General features: G+C 48.6%; 1 protein-coding gene across 1 annotated transcript in view; it reads right to left on the reverse strand.

Annotated features, from left to right (window-relative positions):
* slc25a16 (solute carrier family 25 member 16) overlaps window positions 1-14,057 on the reverse strand; it is a gene marked incomplete at both ends in the record, with an annotated part of 54,686 nt that overhangs the window by 5,040 nt on the left and 35,589 nt on the right. Inside the window, 2 exons of the mRNA XM_084339312.1 lie at window positions 1,510-1,560; window positions 7,100-7,262. Of these exons, the coding sequence (XP_084195438.1) occupies window positions 1,510-1,560; window positions 7,100-7,262 (214 nt within the window). The remainder of the gene's footprint in view (window positions 1-1,509; window positions 1,561-7,099; window positions 7,263-14,057) is intronic.

The raw sequence follows: 14,057 nt of genomic DNA on the forward strand, positions 1-14,057 counted from the left end.
CAGATCACATAGATCCCTGGTTACTGTGTTAGTTAGCAGAGGACTCAGATCACATAGATCCTGGTTACTGTGTTAGTTAGCAGAGGACTCAGATCACATAGATCCCTGGTTACTGTGTTAGTTAGCAGAGGACTCAGATCACATAGATCCTGGTTACTGTGTTAGTTAGCAGAGGACTCAGATCACATAGATCCTGGTTACTGTGTTAGTTAGCAGAGGACTCAGATCACATAGATCCCTGGTTACTGTGTTAGTTAGCAGAGGACTCAGATCACATAGATCCTGGTTACTGTGTTAGTTAGCAGAGGACTCAGATCACATAGATCCTGGTTACTGTGTTAGTTAGCAGAGGACTCAGATCACATAGATCCTGGTTACTGTGTTAGTTAGCAGAGGACTCAGATCACATAGATCCTGGTTACTGTGTTAGTTAGCAGAGGACTCAGATCACATAGATCCTGGTTACTGTGTTAGTTAGCAGAGGACTCAGATCACATAGATCCTGGTTACTGTGTTAGTTAGCAGAGGACTCAGATCACATAGATCCCTGGTTACTGTGTTAGTTAGCAGAGGACTCAGATCACATAGATCCCTGGTTACTGTGTTAGTTAGCAGAGGACTCAGATCACATAGATCCTGGTTACTGTGTTAGTTAGCAGAGGACTCAGATCACATAGATCCTGGTTACTGTGTTAGTTAGCAGAGGACTCAGATCACATAGATCCTGGTTACTGTGTTAGTTAGCAGAGGACTCAGATCACATAGATCCTGGTTACTGTGTTAGTTAGCAGAGGACTCAGATCACATAGATCCTGGTTACTGTGTTAGTTAGCAGAGGACTCAGATCACATAGATCCTGGTTACTGTGTTAGTTAGCAGAGGACTCAGATCACATAGATCCTGGTTACTGTGTTAGTTAGCAGAGGACTCAGATCACATAGATCCTGGTTACTGTGTTAGTTAGCAGAGGACTCAGATCACATAGATCCCTGGTTACTGTGTTAGTTAGCAGAGGACTCAGATCACATAGATCCTGGTTACTGTGTTAGTTAGCAGAGGACTCAGATCACATAGATCCTGGTTACTGTGTTAGTTAGCAGAGGACTCAGATCACATAGATCCTGGTTACTGTGTTAGTTAGCAGAGGACTCAGATCACATAGATCCTGGTTACTGTGTTAGTTAGCAGAGGACTCAGATCACATAGATCCTGGTTACTGTGTTAGTTAGCAGAGGACTCAGATCACATAGATCCCTGGTTACTGTGTTAGTTAGCAGAGGACTCAGATCACATAGATCCCTGGTTACTGTGTTAGTTAGCAGAGGACTCAGATCACATAGATCCTGGTTACTGTGTTAGTTAGCAGAGGACTCAGATCACATAGATCCTGGTTACTGTGTTAGTTAGCAGAGGACTCAGATCACATAGATCCCTGGTTACTGTGTTAGTTAGCAGAGGACTCAGATCACATAGATCCCTGGTTAGGGAGCGGGTGACACCAGTACTTACGTGCATTTCTCAGAGTCAGGAAGCACGGTCCCTAACTGGTCCAGAGGGTAGCTGAGGAGGAACACAGAACCTTCAGTAGAGAACCTTCAGTAGAGAACCTTCAGTAGAGAACCTTCAGTAGAGAACCTTCAGTAGAGAACCTTCAGTAGAGAACCTGCAGAACACAGAACCTTCAGTAGAGAACCTTCAGAAGAGAACCTTCAGTAGAGAACCTTCAGTACACAGAACCTTCAGTAGAGAACCTTCAGTAGAGAACCTTCAGTACACAGAACCTTCAGTAGAGAACCTTCAGTAGAGAACCTTCAGAACACAGAACCTTCAGTAGAGAACCTTCAGAAGAGAACCTTCAGTAGAGAACCTTCAGTACACAGAACCTTCAGTACAGAGAACCTTCAGTAGAGAGAACCTTCAGTAGAGAACCTTCAGTAGAGAATCTTCAGTAGAGAACATTCAGTAGAGAACCTTCAGTAGAGAACCTTCAGTAGAGAACATTCAGTAGAGAACCTTCAGTAGAGAATCTTCAGTAGAGAACATTCAGTAGAGAACATTCAGTAGAGAACCTTCAGTAGAGAACCTTCAGTAGAGAATCTTCAGTAGAGAACCTTCAGTAGAGAACCTTCAGTACACAGAACCTTCAGTAGAGAACCTTCAGTAGAGAACCTTCAGAACACAGAACCTTCAGTAGAGAACCTTCAGTAGAGAACCTTCAGTAGAGAACCTTCAGAACACAGAACCTTCAGTAGAGAACCTTCAGTAGAGAACCGAACAGTTTCAAGTACCTCGGAGCCCACATATCCGAGGACTTGACATGGACCACACACATTGACAGTGTTGTGAAGAAGGCACGACAACGCCTCTACTTCCTCAGGCGCCTAAGGAAGTTCCAAGTCAGTCAGAAGGTCCTTAAGAACTTCTACTCATGTACAATAGAGAGCATTCTGACTGGCAACATCACCTCCTGGTTTGGGAATAGCACTGCACGAGACCGTAGCAGACTACAAAGAGTGACACGTGCAGCCGAACGCACAATTGGAGGGGGGCTTCCCATCCTCCAGAACATTTACAGCAAGCGGTGCAGGGGCAAGGCTAAGAGAATCATCAAGGACTCCAGCCACCCGAACAACTGCCTCTTTGAACTGCTGCGGTCAGGCAAGCGATACCGGAGTCTTAAGGCGAGCACAGAAAGACTCAGAAGAAGCTTCTATCCCCAGGCCATCAGGCTGCTCAACGAACAATAAACACTATGCAACAACCATCAAATGCACATAGCACACACATCCACACACACACACTCACTTTAAACAAACAACACACTGCAGCACCCACTCTCCACACTTTAGATCACACAAACACACTTTATATTTATTGATAAAGGATTTGCACTACAACTCGTACACCTTACTGTAAATTGTACCTAAATTGTACCTCATCCCATTTCTGCTCTGCACTATATAGTATTGTATATTAGTACATTGCATAGCATATTGTGTATTGGATGGTAACTCAGTTACTTCTATTCTGCATCGAACATTGTACATATGTCTATACTGAACACTGTGACCTTTTTACTTCTATTTTACATGCTATACTTTTTTATTTCATACTTATCTTGTCTAGCACAGTCTCTGGAGCGTAACAGTAAGAAGCATTTTGTATAAAAGTATCCTGTACTTCTGTATGACAACTATTAAAGAAACTTGAAACTTGAAACTAAAGTCACATGAGAGCTGTGTAAAGTCACATGAGAGCTGTGTAAAGTCACGTGAGAGCTGTGTAAAGTCACATGAGAGCTGTGTAAAGTCACATGAGAGCTGTGTAAAGTCACATGAGAGCTGTGTAAAGTCACGTGAGAGCTGTGTAAAGTCACGTGAGAGCTGTGTAAAGTCACATGAGAGCTGTGTAAAGTCACATGGGAGCTGTGTAAAGTCACGTGAGAGCTGTGTAAAGTCACGTGAGAGCTGTGTAAAGTCACATGAGAGCTGTGTAAAGTCACATGGGAGCTGTGTAAAGTCACGTGAGAGCTGTGTAAAGTCACGTGAGAGCTGTGTAAAGTCACATGAGAGCTGTGTAAAGTCACATGGGAGCTGTGTAAAGTCACGTGAGAGCTGTGTAAAGTCACGTGAGAGCTGTGTAAAGTCACATGAGAGCTGTGTAAAGTCACATGAGAGCTGTGTAAAGTCACATGAGAGCTGTGTAAAGTCACATGAGAGCTGTGTAAAGTCACATGAGAGCTGTGTAAAGTCACGTGAGAGCTGTGTAAAGTCACAAGAGAGCTGTGTAAAGTCACGTGAGAGCTGTGTAAAGTCACGTGAGAGCTGTGTAAAGTCACATGAGAGCTGTGTAAAGTCACAATGAGGCGATGGTTGGAGTCGTTCCGGAGAACTAACCGCTGCAGAACTCCAGAACTATTAGGAATGTCTGACCACACCAAGTGTGTCGGACTCTTAACCATCGGCGTATTTAGACCACTATCACTAGGGCACGTGCCCTAGTGATCCTAATTTGTGCCCCAGTGATTACATAATCACTTTTTTTTTTTTACTTCGCTTTGAAATATTATAGTGAAATATTTTGCACTGTTTTTGATTTATCTTGTTGAAATCCTCCAACAGGCGCTTTTTTGTAGGTTGAATTGTTTGCACACCCCTATGACAGAGGCTGAGCATACATGGTACATCCCACCACTGAGTCAGCTGGCAGCGCAGTTGAGCCAGGTAAACAGTAAACACACACACAGTGCTCGACGAGGCACCACGTGTCAAATGGACATCAGAAAGTGCTTCGCCAAAGCGTTGCAGAGTAAAAATGAGAGAGGTAAGAGTTATAAGGCTGTCAAGAAAGCCTGCATGAATTTGAAGAATCTCCCATCCCTTAAGTTTAACCACAACGTTACCGGAGGAATTAACTGCTAGAATAGGCACCGACTATATCTGGTAAGCAGCACATTGTCGTATGGTCGTAATGTGCGTGCTTACCAGATATAAGCTAGCCTAGCTAGGACCTTTATACAGTAATAGCCTATCTATCTGCCTATGCCAGTACTTTTTATATTCTGCAGTTGTCTTTTGGAACAGTCTGCCCAGTGACTTGAAAATCGTCAATGCTGTTAGATTCAACTAAGTCCAGCCTGAAGACTGAATGAATGAATGAATGAATGAAAACTTTATTTAACAGATTGCAGAATGGTTACAATACAGTACGGCTCAATACACACAATTGTTAAGGGGATGCAGACCAGAGAAAGACGTTTGTCTTGTTTACATCAGGGTCCCCCATTTTCAATTCATAGTGACATTTATGACATAGGGATATACATGACATTATAGGTATTTTAGTACTGTTACATTTGTGACATATATACGATATGCAAATATACAGTACTGTTACCCATAGATCCTGACAGAGTATATGATGGGCAAGGCTCAAAAGGGACTATAATTAACCTAGACACTCAGCAAAAAGGCACCCTTGCATGTTTATGAGTCTGTTATGTATAAATAGTAAATGGTATGATGTGTTGTGATGTGATGTCATGTCTGTATGATGCATGTCTAAGCATGTCATTCCTATCTATATATCTTTTTAAATCTATTCTATTCTACAATTTTATTGCACTGCACTATTGCACTATTTTACTCTATTTTATCTTGCTCCTTTTATTATTGTCTATTTAAAACTGAATCAATCAATATTCCTATATATATATAACATTATTTTCATGTTGCTCCAGACAAAGTGCAAAGTGCAAGAGGAGGAGGAGGAGAGATGGAGGGTGAGCTGGCTGAGTCAGGGGAGAGAGAGGAGAGACAGACTAGAGGCGACACTGAGAGGTGAGTAGATATTAAAGTAGATATAGAAGTTAAAAAAAAATAGTTACAAAATCCACCCATTTTCGCCCACAAACCGGCCAAAACCGGCCAAATTTTTTTCTGAGTTTTTGGTGCCCTTCTGTGCCCTAGTGAAGTGCTGGGTCTAGATACGCCCCTGCTCTTAACCACTCAGGGCGGGATCCACAAAGGGTTTGCGCGGCTTTTTCCGACGCAAAGCCGGTGCATATCGCTCTGAAACTCTGTTTCCAATCCACAGAGGCCGCGCAACGGGTGAAATGAGCTATCATTGAAGTGGGTGGTGGCATTCAAGGGGGTAAAAAGGAAAACACGGCCGGCATCGAAAGTGTTAAGTGATCCACCCGGTGAAAATGAACACGTTTTTTCGAAATAGGAAACATACCGAGCACATCAATATCCAGGTGGTGTGCAACGTGGGAGAGGCGGCGTATAGCCGGGCTCACGTCCCAACGTCCCGGTGTGACCAGGAGCCCCCTGCAGCCCCCCTGCCTGGGGGGGGCGAGCACATGAGCCCCCGACCAGGAGCCCCCCCCCCCATGTACGTGTCAAAATACTTCCCAAAGGTCAGTGAATACCACGATCACACCACCAGAGGGAGCTCCACAAATCATGTTAAACCCAGATTCGGCTCAAACAAGGGACTAAACACGTTTAGCAATTATGCCACATCAATGTGGAACGCCCTACCCACAGCTGTAAAGGAATGTGGATCACTACCCACTTTCAAAACCGCTCTTAAAGAGCACCTACGGGAGGCTGCAATTCGAAACTGGCCACCGTAAATGTCCAAACCCCCCACCCCCTCCTAATAGACAGTCTCCTCACCACCGCATGTATATATTCCCTCCCCGCCGTATGTATATTTCTCTCCCACCCACCCACCCCCTCCTAGTGTACAGTCCCCTCCCCATCATATGTATATACTCTGTCAGGATCTAGGGGTAACAGTACTGTATATTTGAATACCGTTTATGTCACAAATGTATCAGTACTAAATACCTGTATGTCCCTATGCCATAAATGTCATGTATGTTGTGTATGTCTTAAATGTTAATATGAAATGAAAATGGGGGACCCTGATGTAAACAAGACAAACGTCTTTCTCTGGTCTGCATCCCCTTAACAATTGTGTGTATTGAGCCGTACTGTATTGTACCCATTCTGCAATCTGTTAAATAAAGTTTTCATTCATTCATTCGCTCTGCTACAAAATGGCCGCAAAAAGACTACAATTCCCATGGTTAAAAATTTCCAAAATGGTCACCCTCTCAGAATAGACTTGTTCAAATTGAAAAGTTAAATCTATCTAATGACACTTTTAACCTATTGCTAAACTAACGTATTGATGATAATATACATTCTACATGCTGTTGTGACATGTTTATGATGTTAATACGTGAATATGTTTGAAATTAAAATCGCAACTCTTATACAACAGTCTGAAAAATATTGATTTATGACCAGATGTCATTTCGGGTGGAAGAGGTTAACCACTAAGTGTTACGATGTTACCCCACTGATGTTACCCCCCCCCCTCCCCCCCCCACTCACGATATGGTCTGGGCGATGGCCCCCCCCCCCACTCACGATATGGTCTGGGCGATGGCCCTCCCCCCCCCCCCCCCACTCACGATATGGTCTGGGCGATGGCCCCCCCCCCCCCCCACTCACGATATGGTCTGGGCGATGGCCCCCCCCCCCACTCACGATATGGTCTGGGCGATGGCCCCCCCCCCACTCACGATATGGTCTGGGCGATGGCCCCGGCCACTCCGCCACACAGCAGGTTGACGTGCGTCTTCAGGACGAGGACCTCTGGGTTGTCTGAGGACGGACGACCCAGCAGCTCCGGGAAGTGTTTCAAACCCATGGTCTTCAGGGTGCCGAACGTGAAGAAGGAGAACCCTGGGGGGGGGGGGGGGAGAGGGGGAGAGGGGGAGGGAAGGGAGGAGGGGAGAGGGGGGGGAGAGGAGAGAGGGGGGAGAGAGGGGGAGAGAGGGGGGGGGGGGGGAGGAGAGAGGGGGGGGGGGGGAGGGGGAGAGGGGGGAGGGAAGGGAGAGGGGGGAGAGGAGAGAGGGGGGGGGGAGAGGGGAGGGAGAGGGGGGGAGGGGGGAGGGGGAGAGAGGGGGAGGGGAGAGAGGGGGGAGAGGAGAGAGGGGGGGAGAGAGGGGGGGGAGGAGAGAGGGGGGGGGAGGGAGGGGAGAGAGGGGGGAGAGGAGAGAGGGGGGGAGAGAGAGGGGGGGGAGGAGAGAGGGGGGGGGAGGGAGGGGAGAGAGGGGGGGAGGGAGAGGAGAGAGGGGGGGAGAGAGGGGGGGGGAGAGAGAGGGGGGGGGGAGAGAGAGGGGGGGGAGGGGAGAGAGGGGGGGAGAGGAGGGGGGAGAGGGGGGAGAGAGGGGGGGGAGGGAGGGAGAGAGGGGGGGGAGGGAGGGGAGAGAGGGGGGGAGAGAGGGGGAGAGGAGAGAGGGGGGGAGAGAGGGGGGGGAGGGAGAGAGGGGGGGAGGAGAGAGGGGGGGGAGAGGGGGGGAGAGAGGGGAGGGAGAGAGGGGGGAGAGGAGAGAGGGGGGAGAGGGAGAGAAGGGGGGAGAGGAGGAGGGAGAGGGGGGAGAGGAGAGGGGGAGGGGAGGGAGAGGGGGGAGAGGGGGGGGAGAGGAGAGAGGGGGGGAGAGGGGAGGAGAGAGGGGGGGGAGGAGAGAGGGGGGGAGGGGAGAGAGGGGGGGAAGGAGAGAGGGGGGGGAGAGAGGGGGGGAGGAGAGAGGGGGAGGAGGGGAGGGGAGAGGGGGGGGGAGAGGAGAGGGGGGGGAGAGAGAGGGGGGGGGAGGAGAGAGGGGGGGGGGGGAGAGGGGGGAGAGGGGGGAGGGGAGAGAGGGGGGAGAGGAGAGAGGGGGGGAGAGGAGAGGGGAGAGGGGGGGAGGAGAGAGGGGGGGGGAGGGGAGAGAGGGGGGGAGAGGAGGAGGGGGGGAGAGAGGGGGGGGAGGGAGAGAGGGGGGGGAGGGAGGGGGAGAAGGAGGGGGGGGGGGAGAGGAGAGAGGGGGGAGAGAGGGGGGGGAGGAGAGAGGGGGGGGGGAGAGGGGGGGGAGGAGAGGGGGAGGGGAGAGAGGGGGAGAGGAGAGAGGGGGGGAGAGGAGAGAGGGGGGAGAGGAGAGAAGGGGGGAGAGAGAGGGGGGAGAGGAGAGAGGGGGAGGGGAGGGAGAGGGGGGAGAGAGAGACAGAATGACTTGATTCAACAACAAAGCATTTACAAAGCTTGATGCAGACAACGCTCGCTGCAATATTATATATTATATATATACAAATTGTTCTAAATAAATAATAATGATAATAAATCATTTGAAGTTTAGACACATTTTTTTACAACTGAGGTGGGTAGATTACACTTTTAGAAACTAAAGTACAGAAAAAGGTCCCGTTGGGTACCGGTATCGATTCACATGTTACAGTGGAGCTAAACAGAGAGTGTGGAAGCCAGGCTCTTGTCAGATGGTGTTGTGTGGAGGAGCCTGTAGGCCTGCATGGAAAAGGGGCGCCGTGACTTGAGGGGCACACGTGGTGGAGTCTCCGTGGTGGTGTTGTGGAGGAGGTGGGATGCACTGATCTGTGCCTTGTGGGAAAGGGCCAGTGTGGCTGCTTCTCGTCTGATGGTAGCCGGGGCGATACCAGCGAGTACGGGCAGTTGGTTTACCGGTGTGGCTTGTGGGCGACCAGAGACTGTCCGCAGGACGCTGTGGAGGACAACGCCCAGCTTCTTCACGTGGGCGCTACGGCACCAGACCGGGGCGCGGTACTCGGCGGCAGAGGACACCAGGGCCAGCGAGGAGATGCGCAGTGTCTTTGTTGAGGCTCCCCATGTGGTGCCGGCTAGGCGTCGTATCAGCGCGGCACGGGCAGTTGTTTTTCCCCTGGCACCTTCCAGGGGCCTTCCAAGGCCTCCTGGGTCAGGAGGACGAGATGGAGGGACCAGTGGAGGTCAGCAGAACCATCCAGGAGCCTTCACCTCTTCCTCAATGCCCCTCTGGACGTCCCTCTGGTCAGGACTTGCCCCGGAAGCAGTGGACAACCCTCGACCGCCTAAGGACCGGCGCCGGACGCTACGGGGGCCTCGATGAAGAGGCGGGGCCTCAAGGACAGTGGGGCCTCATGCGAGTGTGGAGCCCCTGTGGAACATATCATCACCAGAGTGTGGAGCCCCTGTGGAACATATCATCACCAGAGTGTGGAGCCCCTGTGGAACATATCATCACCAGAGTGTGGAGCCCCTGTGGAACATATCATCACCAGAGTGTGGAGCCCCTGTGGAACATATCATCACCAGAGTGTGGAGCCCCTGTGGAACATATCATCACCAGAGTGTGGAGCCCCTGTGGAACATATCATCACCAGAGTGTGGAGCCCCTGTGGAACATATCATCACCAGAGTGTGGAGCCCCTGTGGAACATATCATCACCAGAGTGTGGAGCCCCTGTGGAACATATCATCACCAGAGTGTGGAGCCCCTGTGGAACATATCATCACCAGAGTGTGGAGCCCCTGTGGAACATATCATCACCAGAGTGTGGAGCCCCTGTGGAACATATCACCACCAGAGTGTGGAGCCCCTGTGGAACATATCATCACCAGAGTGTGGAGCCCCTCCCTGTACAGACCGTGGAACATATCATCACCAGTCGCCCCAAACAACGGCCACCGTATGGAGAACGAGGTCTGATGGAACTGGCTCGCCTCAGCGGAGCTGCAGGTCTCAAGACACACGGCAGAAGAAGAAGAAGGCTCTTGTTTTGTACTTATGCGACACTAATCTAGTGTTAAAGACACACTTCTTCAATCAATATCTGAAATGAAGAAAAGGAAAAACACCAACCTTCTTAACTGTCCTCTACTGCTCTGCTCTCCTCCTACTATACTAACATGATGTCTCTACTGCTCTGCTCTCCTCCTACTATACTAACATGATGTCTCTACTGCTCTGCTCTCCTCCTACTATACTAACATGATGTCTTTACTGCTCTGCTCTCTTCCTACTATACTAACATGATGTCTCTACTGCTCTGCTCTCCTCCTACTATACTAACATGATGTCTCTACTGCTCTGCTCTCCTCCTACTACACTAACATGATGTCTCTACTGCTCTGCTCTCCTCCTACTATACTAACATGATGTCTCTACTGCTCTGCTCTCCTCCTACTATACTAACATGATGTCTCTACTGCTCTGCTCTCCTCCTACTATACTAACATGATGTCTCTACTGCTCTGCTCTCCTCCTACTATACTAACATGATGTCTCTACTGCTCTGCTCTCCTCCTACTACACTAACATGATGTCTCTACTGCTCTGCTCTCCTCCTACTATACTAACATGATGTCTCTACTGCTCTGCTCTCCTCCTACTATACTAACATGATGTCTCTACTGCTCTGCTCTCCTCCTACTACACTAACATGATGTCTCTACTGCTCTGCTCTCCTCCTACTACACTAACATGATGTCTCTACTGCTCTGCTCTCCTCCTACTATACTAACATGATGTCTCTACTGCTCTGCTCTCCTCCTACTATACTAACATGATGTCTCTACTGCTCTGCTCTCCTCCTACTATACTAACATGATGTCTCTACTGCTCTGCTCTCCTCCTACTACACTAACATGATGTCTCTACTGCTCTGCTCTCCTCCTACTATACTAACATGATGTCTCTACTGCTCTGCTCTCCTCCTACTACACTAACATGATGTCTCTACTGCTCTGCTCTCCTCCTACTATACTAACATGATGTCTCTACTGCTCTGCTCTCCTCCTACTATACTAACATGATGTCTCTACTGCTCTGCTCTCCTCCTACTACACTAACATGATGTCTCTACTGCTCTGCTCTCCTCCTACTACACTAACATGTCTCTACTGCTCTGCTCTCCTCCTACTACACTAACATGATGTCTCTACTGCTCTGCTCTCCTCCTACTACACTAACATGATGTCTCTACTGCTCTGCACTCACCACTGCAGCCCCCAGGTGGCAGCACTGTCTGATGAACATTGTTACTCAGCTGATAGAGTCGCACCTTCCTGCTGACCTGTCGTACAGAACTTATACGTCGCTTTGGATAAAAGCCTTTCAGCTAAGTGACTGAATGTAAATGTAGTTTACACAGTATGAGATGTGTTGTAATACAGTACTTTTACCTTACCACTAGATGGCACTATCAGTCAATACCACCCTCTGCTTGTAGACAGATATTTAGTACTTCCTGTCATGCTGTATGTTGTGTCTCAGTATGGTGTATGGTGCAACAAGGAATAAAGCTCTGGAAATATACAACAGGTTATGGGCCCAGAACATCGCTAAGAAGCTACACAGAGTTTTGTGTGAGATGAACAGTGTTGTGGGATTTCACAATGGATGACAAGCTGTTTATTGACCGGCTGAGCGGACCAGAGAACTGGGCAACATGTAGCCCCTTTCGTGACTTTCGGTTTGCAAGCCTGTGGCTTTTGTGACCGGAGTCACTTGCCCACCCGCCCCGATCACCCAGTAGCGAAACGACCAAGCGTCGTCAAGGGGCTCGCGGTGTGTCAAGAATACATCAGATCTGAATTTCAAAGATACCCAGCGTACAATATGGGTCTAACACAGCTTCACGATGGGGTCTGGAAGCTCGGAGTTGCTAATAAACAGTTTAAAACATTGTTACTCGACGAGTGGTATTTACAGACCGAACGTCAATCTCCGCCGTTGGTGTCACAGCGCATGCGCACCATGCCGCGTTCACGTTACTGGGAAGAAGCGGAAGAACCAGTTTCCGACTGGGAAAACCCATTCACGTCAGCCTCCTAGTGGTAATTCCTACTAGGACATATGGGATTCTTTTATAGACCCCATATCTCCCACTTCGCGTCACGAATTGCGGAAGTATGGATGTGGGCGTTTCATCCATAGATATATATAGAGTCAAAGCGTGAAGGCTTCCTAGTTGTAGCAACGAGATGTCCTCTGGTTCTTCCGCTTCTTCCCAGTAACGTGAACGCGGCATGGTGCGCATGCGCTGTGACACCAACGGCGGAGATGGACGTTCGGTCTGTAAATACCACTCGTCGAGTAACAATGTTTTAAACTGTTTATTAGCAACTCCGAGCTTCCAGACCCCATCGTGAAGCTGTGTTAGACCCATATTGTACGCTGGGTATCTTTGAAATTCAGATCTGATGTATTCTTGACACACCGCGAGCCCCTTGACGACGCTTGGTCGTTTCGCTACTGGGTGATCGGGGCGGGTGGGCAAGTGACTCCGGTCACAAAAGCCACAGGCTTGCAAACCGAAAGTCACGAAAGGGGCTAGGCAACATGGAAGTTTCAGATGGAGCACTTGCTGAAAGCTAAAGGACTATGGGGTATGCTAATTGAGACGGATACATTAGCTGCAGATGCTAATGCTCAAGCACGGGCTGAGTTTGATAAACGGAGAGAGAAGGCATTCTCTATGTTAGTGCTGAATGTAAGTACACCCCAGTTGTACCTGATAACAAGCTGCCAGACTCCCAAAGAGGCGTGGACCACGCTGAAAGGCCATTTTGAGAGAGATACTTTGGCAAATAAACTGTTTCTGAAGAAAAAGTATTTTCGATGTGAAATGAAGGAAGGAGATGGTTTAACTGAACATTTAAAACGGATGAAGGAGCTGACTGACCAGCTATCAGCAATAGGAGCTGTAATTGAAGAGGAAGACCAAATTGTAACACTTTTGGGTAGTTTGCCACCATGTTATGCTACAATTGTCACTGCACTAGAAACAAAGATTGACAGTCTGACACTGCAGTTTGTTCAGCAATCATTAACAAATGAAGAGCAAAAGCAAGTGAATGCTAATGTTAACTCAAGTAGTGCTACATCAGATGGTGCATCAGCCATGTCTTCACGTTTTCGAGGAAATGTGCAGAATAACTCCAGTGGTGGTCAGTCAATGGGAGTAGAAAGAGCAAGCACATGGAGGTGCTACGGGTGCGGAAAAGAAGGACATATTAAACGTGACTGTCCAAGCTTGAAATACAAAACTAAGAAGAAAACCCACAAGGCCAAAAACATGATGTATTACGATGATGAAGATTCATCTGAAAGTGCCTTTGTCGCCAGAGAGGCAACCCCGACTGACAGACCACAACATGCTGAGTGGTTAATTGATTCTGGAGCATCAAAGCACATGACATGTGATAAAAAGGTTCTTCAAGAATACCAGCAATTCTCAAAAGCACAGTCTGTGAGACTCGGTGACGGCAGGGTGGTTGAAGCCCTAGGACTTGGACATGTCAACATGAAAATGACTTTTAAATCAAGTGATGTAAAAAAAGTCACAATGTATGACGTGCTGTATGTTCCAAAGCTATCTGGGAATCTATTCTCAGTGGGAGCTGCTACCAAGAAAGGAAATACAGTGCAGTTCAGGAAGTCTCGCTGCTACATACGTGGGAAAGATAGAACTCTTCATGGAATGGGAACACAAAGAGCTGATGGGCTCTATCAGCTGGATGTTGAAGGAAGTTCATCTGTCTGTCATAGTGCATCAGTAGCAGCCAGCCTGTGGCACCAGCGCCTTGGTCACACCACCAAGCTGAAGGAACTAAAGTATCTGGTGAATGGAGTGGACTTCTCTGCAGAGAAAGAGGTTCTCTTCTGTGAAGGATGTGTGGAAGGCAAGCTGGCTAAAAAGCCA

This window comes from Notolepis coatsorum (genome assembly GCF_963971535.1).
Source record: "Notolepis coatsorum genome assembly, contig: SCAFFOLD_767, whole genome shotgun sequence".
Classification (NCBI taxonomy): Eukaryota; Metazoa; Chordata; class Actinopteri; order Aulopiformes; family Paralepididae; genus Notolepis; species Notolepis coatsorum.